The sequence below is a fragment of the Macrosteles quadrilineatus genome, unplaced genomic scaffold (genome assembly GCF_028750875.1).
Source record: "Macrosteles quadrilineatus isolate MER2022 unplaced genomic scaffold, UCM_ALF_1.0 Scaffold_3__2_contigs__length_128488019, whole genome shotgun sequence".
Classification (NCBI taxonomy): domain Eukaryota; kingdom Metazoa; phylum Arthropoda; class Insecta; order Hemiptera; family Cicadellidae; genus Macrosteles; species Macrosteles quadrilineatus.
Window position 1 is genome coordinate 43,156,385 of NW_026542596.1, and position 15,777 is coordinate 43,172,161.

Below are 15,777 nucleotides of genomic sequence, written 5' to 3' on the forward strand. Positions count from 1 at the left end.
CACACTCAATTCTAAGATCCTTATCCTCATCATCTGAAGCATCGAGTTCCAGTCTCGGAGTATTTGAGCAGGATTTTCCACCACAAGTTTGGCAAAGGACGGAACATTTCAGCCCTGCTTTACGGCAGCTGCATCTTCCGCTGCAACCCTTTTTGCACTTGCATGATATTTTGCGCAGGAGTATTTCGGGAGCAGGATCCATGGTAGACGTAACGGGGGTAAGTCCTTGATATTCGAGCTTCCCTCCCCAATAAGTAGGATTTTTGTCAGCACCCAACCATTTTTGAACTTGGTGGTAGCACCTGAGAGCGTGGTGGCCTGCAGCATCCTCTGACGGTGGTAGACGGGCAAGGTTGATGTTGTTAGAAGAGACAAACATCTTGTAGCGAAGGTGATCCAAGGTCTCAGTTTGAATGTCACCCCCATAAAGAGCCACAAAGCATCCTCCACAAAGCATGCCAATTTTACAGCTTCCTTGGTGGAGTCTTGGTGTAGGAAGACCTTGATCAGCAAGTTCTGTACTTTTATCCAGCTGATATAAGAGCGTGAGAAAATGCCACACATTTCTTTTTCCACGTTTCCAAAAGGCCACGCTTGTTTTTCAGAACAATGGTCTCATAAAACAATTGTAGAGACTCAGGGATAACTGTCTCAAGATTGTTAAACAACCCATCAGGTGGAGGATATTCACTTGTGTCATATACTTAAGACCGAATATCTTCTAATACTGTATTATTTCGGCCGCTGCCTTCACCACTCTTAACCGCTCTTGCTGAACATCACTATGTCTTGCCTCATACCAATGATCATACAAAATTTTGTGACCACTATCTTTAAAACAAACTACTGCACCCCTGTTGGATCCGGCCTCTGATATCACGATGTCATCACCGAAACGTTTCTTGAGACGAGATTTCACTGTTCTTACATCAGGGATGTAATTACCTATAATCAGTTTCAAAAGGTCATCTAATGAGAACTGGCATTCTTCGCTATTTTCCAATATGTGTTTGTAGATACATTCCATCACTTCTTCTACATTATCGGCCGGTCGATACCCTCTCTTCTGCCCACTTGTTCCTGGCAAGGAGAATAGATTTTTATAGCACATACTATGATATCTCGCTTTAGCAGCTACTAAGTCATCCTCATTAACAGAGAGGCGTAGTTCAATTTCCTTACCCCACTCATCCCCTCGGCGTTGCGCTGCATCAAGCACTGTTTTCCTTGCACCCAATTGCTCAACTCTATGGACCAGATTTCTTCGTGAAAGTGGCAGTTTCTGTTGAAGCTTGATAAAGTCTTCAGTGATGTCTTCACCACACAATAAACAAATACTGTGTAAGGTCGAACGGATACAACTTGATGCTCTAGTAGATACTGTTGTTGGTGGAATAGAATCCCTTCCTCTACGTACTGCAGCTTCCACATTGCTCACAACAGTATATCTTTTTCTACATGCATCATGAATGGTGACTTCATGAAGCGGACGAAGAAAAGTTAAATTTTCCGTGAGGCCACGTTTTGCACTCGCGTCTATAAGTGCTCGAATACCACGTTGTTTAACAATTATGACAGGGTCTTTATCTAAAGCCCTTAAGGCACACAAAACAAACGCCCGTAGGAATAGACATATCACATCAAAACATTTTTTTAAACCGAGCTCCGCATCTAGCATGATAAAAGTAAACACCATCACTAAAAGTAAATAAACTTTAAACAATTGAAATAATAAATAGTAACAGCTGATCAGCTGGTTTATATTAATGTCACCAACTAACAGCTGATTGGGTTACATGCAACAGGAGAATAAACTGTGATATTGATAAATAATTTTTATACTGGTTCTAACATCCGTTTTTCATGTTCTATGTTATCTGCTGTTTTTGAATTAACCATTGGGGCTATAAGTGCTTGCTGGGGTTCAAATGAAAGCTGATTAAATTATCTTTCATTTACTTCCATATAGATTTTTTTTGGATGAGTACTTTTAAGATACAATGTGCAAAATGTGTGCAATATGACACAAAATAATAGACCATGACTAAACTTTTTAATTTTTTTGAAAATTTCTATCGTTTTTAAAGTGTTGTATAACTATTGATAATGGACGTATTGGAGTCGTTATAGTCTCAAACTTTAGCAAATTTTATACTGTTTTGACAGGATAGGGCATTATTTTCTGTTAGAGGCATACTTTAGAAGATATTCAGCAAAAAGTGAAAAAAGTGTCTGATTTTTACGGTTTTGGCTGCACAGGTCTTTCAAAGCTGCAAACTTGGTTTCTTATTTGTGGTATAGGTCCTAACAACATACTAAAAAACTAGAACTACATGACCTTTTGCACGCACGGGTGTTTAACTTGACTGGACTATAACTAAAATATCAAGAAACAAATTGTAAACAAAAACATGATCCTAGCGACTAATAATAAATTAAGCTGATCCATAAGGATGATGATTCTACTAAAGGAGTATGTCTATGTATGGTACTACCATAGTCAATGGCACTACTTTTCCTTTACTTTTGGTACTTATTTTGTTTGAAACAAGTTGATCTGTTATATTATTAAAGTAATACAATGCAATTTTATGTAAACGGCTTATGCCATCAACCAAATAAAAATATAGGCATGTGGCACATATCAAAATGAGTCTTAGAGTGTGTAAATTTGCCGAAAAGTATTGATATGGATGAATTTCCTAAGGGTCCTGCCCCACAGGCTAATTTTCAAAGGGCTATGCCTGGCATGCTTCCAAAGTTTAAATATTTAATTTAATTTTCAACACACTATGATGTTTTTAGCTGTTTTACATACTTAAAATGGTTTACAATACCTGCATATAGTAATCCTTTGTTGCTGATTTAGGCAACAAGTTTCGGTTCTTGTTTTGAACCATGTCTAGACTTTACCTCAGCCCGGTCACGATCGTTTGTCAATGTCCCTTCGTGTTTTTTGTAATGTGTGTCCGTTTCGTGTATCGTGTTTTGTATATGTTTTATTTATTGAACTCTGTTAACGACCTTCGAATGAAGTGATCACTTGACACCTTGAGGCCTGAAGATGGTTCAAAACAAGAACCGAAACTTGTTGCCTAAATCAGCAACAAAGGATTACTATATGCAGGTATTGTAAACCATTTTAAGTATAATACAGTAATCCGGAGGCTAAACAACTATTTTTAAAATGTTTTACATACGTTAATTGGTGGCTGAAAGTTACGTTTTGCTGGCCATGCCAGCTGTCATCGTCATTTGAGGACTGAGCGGGGTTTTACATCCCTAGGGCCGCAAAATCAGCTGTCCGCTTACTTTCTTGAAACATGAATGCATAATTAAATACACAATCAGTATCACCGTTGCCTAGCAACTATTTATTATTATTTTTACTGATTCCTCAAATTTAATGATATCTTCACATAACCATTGTAGTTGTATTGACTGTTAGTGTACATTATTATTGTGGTGAATAGTGGTAATAGAGTATAGTGTGGTGAAAAATGGCGTTCATACCACGGACCGAAATGGTTTTGCAGCTCTCGATCGTTTTAAGTTCTCAACTTCGTCTCGAACTTAAATTATCTCGAGCCGGCAAAATCTCATTTTCGGCCCTAGCTAGGTACGAAATATACTATTAGTTAGGTAATGCAAAAGCTGGTCAATGTAATGAACTGGACTGTAATTATTATGGACTCCAAAACTGCTCATTGTAATGAAACTTTGAGCAGCCATTATTCAAGGATGGTTTGTGTGAAGTTTGGTGCAGATCCGTCAAAAGAGCTCCACCCCAGAGGGTTTTAAGTGGGCCAATGTCAGACTTTTTGAACTACAATGTTCACAAATAAATATAATTTAAAAGCAGATGTTTACTTTCACCAACTGTTTTGTAGGTTTAAATAATCACGACATTCTGTATAAGTCATGATTTGAAATAGTGCCACAATGTTTCCACAGAGTGCAACACAGAAAACTATTTTACTTATGAATAAGTCCAAATATATTTAACCCCAATCGCAGCACACCTGTGCACTCAACAACGTTTAAATTCCCCAATGTTAAATATGTAAACACAAAACCGTTATCAAAGTATTAATTTAACAATTAATCAAAGGGATGGCATTGCCTTAATATTTTTATCTTTTGTTCTATACCCACACAATCTAATATAAATTATTAAGCTAATAAAAATTGTGCGTGCATCTCAGGTATTCAGATGCCTCTCTATTTGTCATTAACCTAACACATTACTGTCATTAAAAGAAGGAACTCTAATTATACTATTGCGAAACTTAAATCCACTAAAGCTGTGCATCGTTACTAGACTGAAGATTAAAAAAATTACCTACACCAAAATTGATTGAAGCAAAAATTATCAGTGGTAAGTTTAAAAGAAGAAATAGTCTTAATCCCAAGAATACTGATGATTTTATCCAAATTACCCTCTAAATTTAAGCAACAACAATTTCCTTTGTGTCCTGCTTTCGCAATCACCATTATAAGGCACTAGGGCAATCCCTGACTATCGTCCGGTTAAATTTAGAAAATGCATGCTTTTCACACGGACAGCTGTATGTTGCGTGCTCACGTGGTGGTAGGTACGCCTAAAAACTTATATATTTATACACCTAATGAAAAAACATAAAACATTGTTTATCCACTGGCAATTAAGTAAAATATTCTATTTTTATTTTTGGTACCTATACACTTTTATTATTCATTGTAAAGAACAAATTACCATTTAAAATCTATATAATTAATATGCTACATGAAACTTTGTTGGTTGAACTCCTCCGCCATTTCTTAACCGATTTTATCCATTGACATCTCATTGGAAAGAGCGTGTTGCGTAGATTTGCAAACTGGCCTTACATTTTTGAAAAAGTCCCTTGGGCTCTGCCCCAGTGGCTTTGAAAGTTCCCATGTTATCCTTATGAAGAACATAATTGTTTACATTTTGATCAGCTGTATAATTTAATAATTTAATTGCTGTTTTTTATTTTTCAGTTCAATGAAACGCATTGTGTAAATTTATTTTGAGTTTGTGTAAACATAACCCCCAAGAGGGATCCTGTTAGTATGGTTGTATCTTAAATTTGTGTATTTATCGTTGTTTTGTGTCGCTATGATGGATCGTGTTAGCATGATTGTAACTTAAATTTGTGCATTTATCGTTGTTTTGTGTAGCTATAATTTGTTTATTTGTAGTTTTTTTTCTTTTAAATGCCTCGGACGTGAGGGCAACGAAACGTAGACAGGAGGCGTAATCGTGATTATGACCGCAGCTACAGAACAGTGGCGCGTAACCATTGACTATACACCTCTACCCCCTGGCTAGATATAGAAATTATTGAGCATGATTAATTTTCTTCTTTCAGTTTTAATTTTAGTAAACATTTCATTATTAAGTAGTTTATTCACAGAGAAATATTACTTCTCTGTGGTCTATTTTAATTTATTTGTAATCTCAACTAAGTAAACAGGTTTTGCCTATGATTTAGATTTTTGGGCTCAATGCCAACTGTTGATTAATATGTAATTAATTATGTACAGTATAAACTGAGTAACTTTATCAAATTTAAATGACTATTGGGTGAACATTTCTTTAACAATTTATTATACTGTTGGCTGTGGGAAAAAATGTATTTTGTTTCTGTTGTACAATAACACAATATGCCTTTTTGTTTCTTCAGGCACAAACCATGAGCTATTTATGGTTTGTACTGAGAAAGGTCATCAAAATACCTCTTGTAAAATGTAGTTGTAGGCATCAGGTAAAAAGTATTCGACCAACTGTTGTGTTGACGCAAGGAAACCCAAATTTTTGTAGGCTTATAATCTGATGAAAGAAATAGCTGGTCACGTGATATTGGTTTTCAAGACGATTTTCCCTTCTAAAACTGCCAGAATGTTTCTTTATGGGTGTAGACTAGCTGTTCTGAATTATTCTCAGTTTTAATCGACTACTTTATTCCCGTACGTAGGACAGGCCAACAGCTAGTTTTCGTTAAATTGTGTAATAAAATGTAAGTAATAATTTTAAGTAAATATATTTTAAATCAATTACAGCAGACCATTCAGTTATCAAAACACTAGGCTATTACACAAATCAAATTAGATTTTATTTTGATTTCAAAGCTGAAGAGCCAATGAAAACATTGGTATTCCTAGCCTAACTTAACCCAACCAAACCTAACCCTCAAACCTAGTAGTTGAAAAAAACAGTAGTCAGAAAACATAACTTGCACCCCTCATCACATAAAAGCTACGGTAGTGATTCATATTTTCGTTTCACAAAGCGAGTTGTGATTAGGTAAGGTAAGAAAGAGTACAGTCAAGGGGGAGCAGTTTTCACCTCTTCCCTTTTGAGTTGCACGTCAAATGAGGAATTTTGTTACTATCGGCTTATCCACTGTGTGTGTCCACCAATCTTGTTTTGGAATAATGTAATTTTTATTTGTATGTTTATGAGTGGAAAACAAGGGTTGAATTAAATCACTGAATAATCCTTGGAGTTAAAAAGGAAAGAACATGAACACAAATGCATTAGTTCAGACACTGTAATTTATTTGTATGTACAATACAATGTGCCAACTAATCTAGTCAGTTTATAGTGGTTGCGATTGCACTAACGAGAGAAACAGTTTACAATAAATGTTTCTAGCACCTGCTCAGATGTACATTGTACAAGGGTAAAAATACAATTTATAAACTTGTGTGATGTAGAAAAATTAGGAGGTAATACTAGTGATGTCATCAAGTAACATGAATTGAATTATGATACAAAAAAGGCAAACAAATCTGATTACTTGTAAAAATTCAATAATTTATTTCTTTCAACATATCACCTTATGCCTAATTTAAAAAAAGAACAATTTTTTCCTTACTGTAATAAATTATTTTTGGGCCGTCTTAATTTTTGACAAGATTCGAAAAAAAAAAAAAATAGTAAACCTTTGTGACTAAATATTAATAATCTTGGCGATTTATAGTTATTTTTAGTTCATCAAGAATATTTTTTTTTATCTTTCAGAACATCACTAGCTTAGCATAACAAGGTGATGTTGGGGAAACATATCTTTGCCAATACAAAAACATAATTACGTTCAGGCTTCAAACTCTAATACAAACAATACTGCATTGGTGACGTAAAACAACAATGAATAAATAGTTTCAACACTAACTAGACTAACTAATGATTAACTTCTGAGAAAATAGATTCATTTCAACATCTCGTAACTATCTCTAGACCTGTTTGTATCACTCACAATTTAACGTCTAAAAATATATAAATCTTAGGAGTAGTTATGTACATTAGAGAAAGCTCAATAAATAATAAGTTCCAGAAGTCTGGAATGTTAGCTTTGGTATGTGCTTATAATATACACGGTGATTCTGAGATTGTCTGTACTCCACTATCTTACAACTTTATACACAACCCACAAAAATAACTCACCAAACATGTTAATTAATAAACAAAAACTGTACAAATTCACACAAAACAAAAAGAAGAAAAAACATGCAAACAATTGGAATGTACAACCTTAGAGATTTTATAGGTTTTTTATTTAAGTAAAAGTAATAGGTATTTATTGTGAAATATGGAATTGATTATATCCTGCTACAAGACTTTCAATGTAAAGATAAAGCTATGTCAAGTCTGTTCGGAAAGGAAAATTTTGATAACTTTATAAATATATAATAAAAATATTCTATATCATTTTATGTTTTTAACTATTATATATAATATTATTTTTAACATGTTAAAACAACAGCATTATACAAGTACATACATAAAAGCAAAACAGTAATCACTTTTGAGCTTGAAAAGTGGTTTTTAAGTCAAGTTTGATTCTTGAATAATAACTCAAAATTATAGTAAAAATAATATGTTTTACAACCAAATTTTCTATAACACATTTATAAAAAGTGCAAAATATTTAAGTACCATCACAAACAGATGGTCCAATTCAACATTGCTTTCCTGAATGATGTTTGACGTACATTTTTTTGTTTCACATTGCATAAAAAAGCTAGTTGAAACCAAAAGTTTGTTTTAAATCAGATCACTAATCAAGAAACAGGATAATATTAACAATTAGTTAGTAACTAGCTTTTCTTTCCCAAACCCGCACATATTTCCGAATTTGTTGCTGTGAGGTTACTTCTCTATGAAAAGGTTTCCTTAGATGTGATGCAATTGATAGAATCTAAAAGAGGTGAAACTACCTTTACATACAATGTAACACCGAACACCAAAACATTGACGATAACCAATACATCATAATACTCTGCGTACACGAATTGGTGTTACAGACAATAGTACTGAGTAAGCAATTGACATATTCAATCTTTTAGTTAGTTGGTAGTATACAGTAATACTTTACCAAAGTGTTAACATTTTAATACAACTCAAAAAATTGTGAATCACGAAACAAAAACGTTTTTATAAAGACAAATTGTATTGTGATTCGGTTTGTCAGAGAAAGTATTGCATAGCCAGGTAATATATACTATAAATGCAAAATAAATACAGTAGTTTCTTAGTTTCAATACTGTGTAGGTTTTGTAATCAAATACAAATTTAACAAGTACTGTTAATAAAGTATTTCCTGAAATTTTACAGCTTAGAAGTTCATAGATTAATTTAAAATTGTGACATTTATATCATGCTAAACATTGAAAACAAAGAGCCATATTGATCAATAAAAAAAGAAATAAGAGGATTGCTCAAATCATCAGTAAAACAGAAAAAAATAAAAAAATAGTTTGAAATGGATAAAAAAATAGTTTGAAATGGATTTAAAAATCAGGCACCACAATACAAAATCTCTACAAAAATACTCTTTTCCAAAAGATAGGGTTGGGAAGTAAAACTAAAAGCCTGGGAAAAGAGCAATCCAGTTATTTTCTTAGAGTAAGAAACATTTATCCCTTAATTTTTCATAATTAATTATTCCAGTTCATACACTTATTTGCCCTTTCGATTCGTTTCAAAGGCCGTAATAATTTAACGACTGTCTAATCCAGAACAAGAGTGTTTTGTTCTTTTAGCCATAAATAATCGGAGATGGTAAGTTTCAAACAGATGTTATAGCTGATTCCAACAATATGGTTTCACACAGCTGATCCTTCACTACTAGCTGTTGTGTAATCTTTAAGTAGTTCTCGTAGCCTCAAAATCTCTTTTGAAGCATTTGCCAACTCGGACTGAAGAGCAAGTTCCTTTTCTCTTAGCCGCTTAACTTCTCTCTGGCCAGCCTGCAAGTAATTTCAAGAAGATTATTCTGCGTTTCTTATATCTTATTTCTGAAAGTATCATAAAAATTACCCTAAGTTTTTTTTAAGTTTTTGGCCATACAAACAGGTTATGTTTTCCTTTTCTTTATTTTACCTAAACATTAATTTTCATAAATGAAACAACTTTAATTTATGATCATACCCAAGCTTAAAAATGTTGATTATTTTGTTGTATCAATGTAAGCAGAAGTATAAGAATCTTTATCTGATTTGCACTGTCTCCCATGAATCCGAGTTTATGATACTGACATAAATGTCGAACTGGCAAACTTTTGATGTAGTTCAAACCAAAGGTCAATATTGGTATTTTAGTTTTCAATTAACATTAACTCATGTGCAATCCACGGGAGTGGGGCTGCAGCCCCTTTTTGGGGTTCATGTAAACAGAATCAAAACTAAAAATAATACAGAGCGAGGTTTGAAGTTAACACTACGTTATGCCTAAAATTGCCCCATACAGCAAGTGTACATAGTTATCTCTAGCCCAAATAAGTTGGTTGTAGCACTCCATACGATTTTTGAAACCAGCCCTCCCCGATTTTCAACTGGCTACTTCCGCCCACGAACCAGATACTATATAAAATACAAGTTCCAATTATTACAAACATGAAACATCTATGGCCTGTGGTCACTTTTCTCACTTAATAACACCTCTAAATGTTGGGCAACAAAGATGACTAATCAAAAAGACTAACCTTCAGAGATTGTTTTACTTACCACATTCTGACGTAGTAAGTCTAGCTTGTCGCACTTGAGCCGTGTGACTTCTTGGCGCAGTGAGTCGGCGGCTTTGCCTTCCCCACTCTCCAGACACAGCGAGCACACCTTGTTGGGAGTCTCGGCAGACGACATACTCTCCAACCCAGTGTCACTGTCTGCGTACACCGCAGCATCTAGTTCCACACTGTTAAGTGAGGATGAGTCGCTTTCTGAAACCCTGCAACAGACGGTGTCAGTGTTAAACAACAGAAGTGTAAGTAGAGTCTGAATAATCCAATATTAAGTTATCTGATCTTATTCGTTATCCAAACCTAGCTGTATATAATGGAGTACCTTGAAATGCTATGTACATCAAGACAAGCTCTTTTGCTGCCTGCCTGTATTTGGAAAATATGAACAACTAGCAGAGTACCCGTCCTTCGTACGGGGTTGAAATATAAGTATAAAATGCTTATTGCAGTTATACTCAAGCTTTGCGTTTGCAATAAGGGAGGACACAGTTTGATAAAATTTGCTTTTTTAAATTTACAGTATTCTATAGTATTACACATCTACCATAGCCATAATGTTCTACCACTTCACCTAAACAATAGAGAAAAATAAATTATCAACAATTCACAAAATATCACAAATTATTCATGAAATGAAAAACATAAACATAACTGTAAACAATCCTACTTTGACAGTTGTCATTGCGAATCACAGTTTTTTGTTGCTGCTTAGTTCAAATTAGCTGTTTTCATAAATGCAAAAAAAAAATATAATGCTGCACCCTGTTGGTAAATCTTATAACTTTTTAATGCTTTTCCGTATTATCATAGAACCAACTTTTTTAGTTGAAACAGCTGACTAAGTTCTTTAATTCCCTTTTAATATAAATACTCATATGGTTAACATGGGGAACTACAGAGCCACTGGAGCGGAGCCCGAAAGGATTTTCGGGATAAGAATATGCCTATATGTTAATCGGGAATGTGAGCTATCATCATGCCAAATTGCAGCCCAATCCGTCCAGTGGTTTAAGCGTGATTGAACTTCAAACACACAAACTTTCACATTTATAATATTAGTAAGATTTAAAATTATTAAAAAGCCAAAATTACTATGAAATATAGTGCACAGTTGGGACATCAATGAATGAAAGTTTCATAAGCGTTGAAGAAAAATGAAATAATTCAAAGATAAAGATAATATAAAGTTAAAAGCACCTTAAAGTTCTGTGTGAATGTATATCTGGACTGGAGACGGGGGAGGAGGGCGAACTTTTCTTTCCTCCGCTGCTTCCTTTCGATAACGATCTTCCGCTCTGAAACAATTAATATTTTATTTAAATATGAAATATAGTGAATCAACAATAGAGAATCACTGCAATAACAGTAGCAGTATAACAGTAGACAAAACTCACAAACAAAGGGTTTTAAATTGTTTCTATTATGTATATATTATGTACTGTACCCACGGCCACCTTTAAGTACAGGTCGTGGCCTGGTAGAATTGGCAACATCGCAAGTAGGGTTGTTTAGTGTCAGATGTCCCATAAGATAACATGGTGGACAGGTGACATCAGGTCATTAATTCACACTTGATTTAAATTTAAATTTATGAACATAAATTTATTAAAATATTGAAAATAAAACATACCAATTGAAAACCAAAACAATATGAATTGAAAATCTATATCTGTACATTTAAAGCGGAGTCAATATTTTCATAGTCCAGTAACCAAGCTTTCATTACACAAATACCATTAGCTGCTTCTCAACAAAACAGCTGTTACAACTTTGCCACTTCAAAGGCCGCGGCCTGTAGTTAAAGGCGGCCGTGACTGTACTTAACTAATTTTGACCAACTTTTAACCAGCACGTCTATACATTTCATCCATGTGTAAAATTTTAAGCCAGTTTTAGAATAAAAACTAACAAAGTTAAATTGAAACACCAGTGTGATAATTAAGACTACCGATTTCTGTTGAATGCTCCAACATTACAACCAAACCAAACTAAAAACACAATTTATTGTAGGCAATACATATTTCATGTTACATAAACTACCTCAGTAACTGAAACAGAAGAAGAAAACAAAATATTTGACTGTGGCACACTTTGTGAATGGCTCAATCAAACATGTTTTATTTAAATAAAAAAATTGGCTACAGCTGATATAGATGTGCATCCAGATTCATGTTGTCTTGAAACAACTTACCACAGGAGTAGGTGTGTCGGGCACGCTGCCGACGGGTGTCTTCTTGGCGTTGTTGTTGTTGTTGTTCTCAGTGGCCATGTTGGGATTGCGTACTCGTGCAATGAGAGCTTTCCGAACAGTGTCAATAAACCTCGTTCCCGGACCCTCGGACTTGGGCGTGTCCGGAGGTTCAGTTCCCTCTGAGCCCAGAAACTCTCTCGTCTTCTCCTTGAGGTCTTCACACAACGTCATGAGCAACGACGATCTTGTTCGCAGCTGAGAGACAAATATTACTTTGGTGTTAGAAATATGTCTGTTATGAGGTAAAAAAAATGTGAAATAAGATAATTTTTTAAATAATATTGTATTGTATGTGTTTTGGTTCGTGTAAGTTGTAACCTGTTTAACACTTTTACCGAAACCCCGGTCTGACAGGCCCACGGGAATTTTCACAAACGCATGTTGTCAACACTGTTTACTGTTTACCATTCCCCCAATGCCTTCCCCTCTTTTCCTCCAATACCTAATATTGTTTGTTCATTTTGCGTGGGTGCCGTGACCTTGACAGGTTGTCTGTTCATAATATGCTCGTCTCAGAAGCCCAGCATTAGTGTATTTTAAAGGGGAGTCTCACAGGCCCAGAGTTTCCGTTTGTGTGTTTCTAGGCTGAGTCAATGGGGTCTCGGTTAGCGTCAGCCTGTGTAGGGTTTCGGTATTAGTGTTAAGTATAGAATAAGGTTTATTTTTTATGCTTTACAACACCTGCAATAAGGAAGAAGGAATTGATACACAACAAGCTTACATAAGAAAAAAGTTCTACTTAAGTTTATAGCACACAAAAAATTCACAGCAAGCAAAAGAAGACAGAATTTTTCTGTTTGCTTTTAATTTCCTGGGACACTTTAGGTAAGTTGACTAACTTACCTAAAGATGTATCCATTCCTTCTTCCTTATTACTACTACTTCTTGGTAGCGGCTCCAAAAAAATATAAATATTTTTGCAGATATGTACTGTACATCATTTTAACACGTTCAGTGGTGACTACATCAATTGATGTATTCGCGCCACGAGCGCTCCTATCGGCCTACATCAATTGATGTAGTTGCGCAACCCCCACAACATTGGTTCAGTATGAGCTCAGCCATTGCCGGGGAACGTCAAAATCGTTGCGAGCCTGTACCTTAGAATGTGAGCTTTATTTTGGTGTACGTTTGGTACTAAAATTTCTCGTAAAATCCCGTCTGACAATGCTTTTGTCCCGGTTTTGGGGATTTTCTCTCTTCAAGCCATATTTCAAGGACACTGAATACTGATCCAGGCAGTGCTGCTTCCTTTAGGTGTTTTAAGGAACTACGTCCTATCTCGGGGTAACGTAGTGCAATCACCGCTGCTCTTTTGTTATTCGTCAGATTGAAATATTTGAATGCCAATTGCGTTCACTGTTAAGGTGCAGCACCGGGGTTTCCCCCGGGCCTCGCCGTCATTGGAGAGCGCCTGTTGGAATTTGCCTGTTGCACTGAACGTGTTAAGTATAATACAAAGGCTTACAACTCTTTGAAAATAAAGTTGAATTGGTATTGTGTTTTATGGTTTTAACCAAATAAATAGTTAAGGCTTTTAGACCTTTTAGCTCTTGAAAAGACATGCAAAGATTTGGTTCATCCTACCAATATCAAATTGAACATACTATTCTCCAAGGAAACTTTAGAAGTATCAAACACATTCAAGAACAAAAGACTATAGTATTGTTTACAAACAAATCGATAATTTTACAATTTTAATTAATTCTCAAATCTGCTTACCTCCAGCTTGGCGAACTTGTGCGCTTTGTAGCAGGCATTCTCTGCATTGATAAGTTTAGTAAGAAGAAACTCTTGGAACTCAGCGCCCTTGCGGAACACGGCCGGGCTGGGTAACGTGGGACCAAAGAAAGGAACATCGTCTCGAGCCGTCACACTCACTTTGTACCTAGAAAAGGAATCAACAGTTGTAGAACTTTGTAGAACACCTCACTGGGTCTTGTTGATAGTTCAGGTACAAGCTTGAATAATTTCAAATTAAATGCAGGTTGAGCAGTAGTAGTATAGTTGTTGTTTGAAATATGCCATAGCTTGAATCTTAATATCTAGAATTTTTCAAACCCTCCTTGAAATCCAATTAAACCACGTTAAAAAAACCTATACAAGTTGAAGATTACACATAACTAACCTCGATAAGGCAATTTTTTTACCCTTTAAGACCTGTAATACTTAACCTCTGTAAAAAACTAAATGCAGAACTAGGAGTCGAGTATGAAGTTTCTCGTTCACCTTGATCCACCTTGATTGTTTTGACTAGTTCTGTTATATTAGCCTGTTAGTAATGAAATTATTTGAAAAAGAAAAGTTAAGTGATTTAGTCAGTTGATGACATGTTTTTGAAAAAAGTCCGTCATCTTTTGGGAATGTGGAATTCCGCATTTTAATGACATTTTTTTGTTAGGTATAAAAGGTATAGCGTGTAAAAGTTGAGTTATGAAGGTTGTGTTTGTAAGAATTCAACACCATAGTATCTCAAATTGTTTGTATTACACAAACCTCGCTTACTCAAAGAACTCAATAATTCAAACTTTTCCCTTAACCCTTCAGCTGAAAATATTGAGGTACTACTATAGTCTCTTCTCAACCTAAATATAGGAAATTCTAGATTACAAGTTCCAGACAGTTTGACTCATGCCATTCTGTTCGCTGTTGCTCACCTGGTATTGGGGCTATTTGGTTCTAGGACTTGTACTACGATGTATGCGTGGAGGAAGTGTGAGGCTATCATATCAGGGGAGAACGGAGTATTGGCCTCTTGAAACACAATGGCCACTATGTCGTTGCCTGAAACACAACAACTTGTAAATATAATGTTTTAAAGTACGGTAGACAAGATAAAGAAATAATCAATATGTAAGGTAAGATTTACATTATGTTTTGATGTAACTCACTACTTTAAATTTATCACCAGGGCCGTATTTCCCTAACGGCGGACACGGCGGTTGCCGGGGGCCTCGGCCTAGAAGGGGGCCTCACTTGGGGCCTCAAATATTATTTTCTTGATGAATTTATTTCACTAATCATCTTTTTCGCAGCGATAGCGGGAGCTGTTGATGAAATTTGAGAGACCGCAAAAGATCCTCGCTATTTCCCCGTTAGCGTAGGAGTTGTCTCTATTCGCCCGTCATCGCGGAAGAAGTCCAAGATTGTATCCCGACCGCGGGAGACGATGATGGCGTTTACACGGCCACGGGAAATGAACTTGATTTTGCCGCTATCACGCAAGACGACGATCACGTTTTCGAAACCGCGGGAGATGTTCATGATTTTGCCGCTACCGCGAAAGACGATGATCACGTTTTTGTGACCGCGGGAGACAATGGTGATGTCCACATGGCCACGGGAAATGAACTTGATTTTGCTGCTATCACGCAAGACGACGATCACGTTTTTGGAACCGCGGGAGACGTTAATGACGTTTACACGGCCGCGGGAGACGTTCATTATTTTGCCCCCATTGTGAAAGACGATGATCACGTTTTTGTGACCACAGGGGAC

General features: G+C 35.7%; 1 protein-coding gene across 5 annotated transcripts in view; it reads right to left on the bottom strand.

Annotated features, from left to right (window-relative positions):
• Positions 1-6,552: 6,552 nt before the first annotated feature.
• LOC128988577 (rap1 GTPase-activating protein 1) overlaps positions 6,553-15,777 on the bottom strand; it is a 284,990-nt gene continuing 275,765 nt past the window's right edge. For all 5 annotated transcript variants that reach the window (XM_054409974.1, XM_054409977.1, XM_054409975.1 and 2 more), the window contains 6 exons: positions 14,937-15,063; positions 14,002-14,167; positions 12,220-12,474; positions 11,226-11,323; positions 10,015-10,234; positions 6,553-9,258 (listed from right to left, as the gene is read on the bottom strand). In XM_054409974.1, coding sequence (XP_054265949.1) covers positions 9,115-9,258; positions 10,015-10,234; positions 11,226-11,323; positions 12,220-12,474; positions 14,002-14,167; positions 14,937-15,063 — 1,010 coding nt within the window. In that variant the 3' untranslated portion in view covers positions 6,553-9,114. The remainder of the gene's footprint in view (positions 9,259-10,014; positions 10,235-11,225; positions 11,324-12,219; positions 12,475-14,001; positions 14,168-14,936; positions 15,064-15,777) is intronic.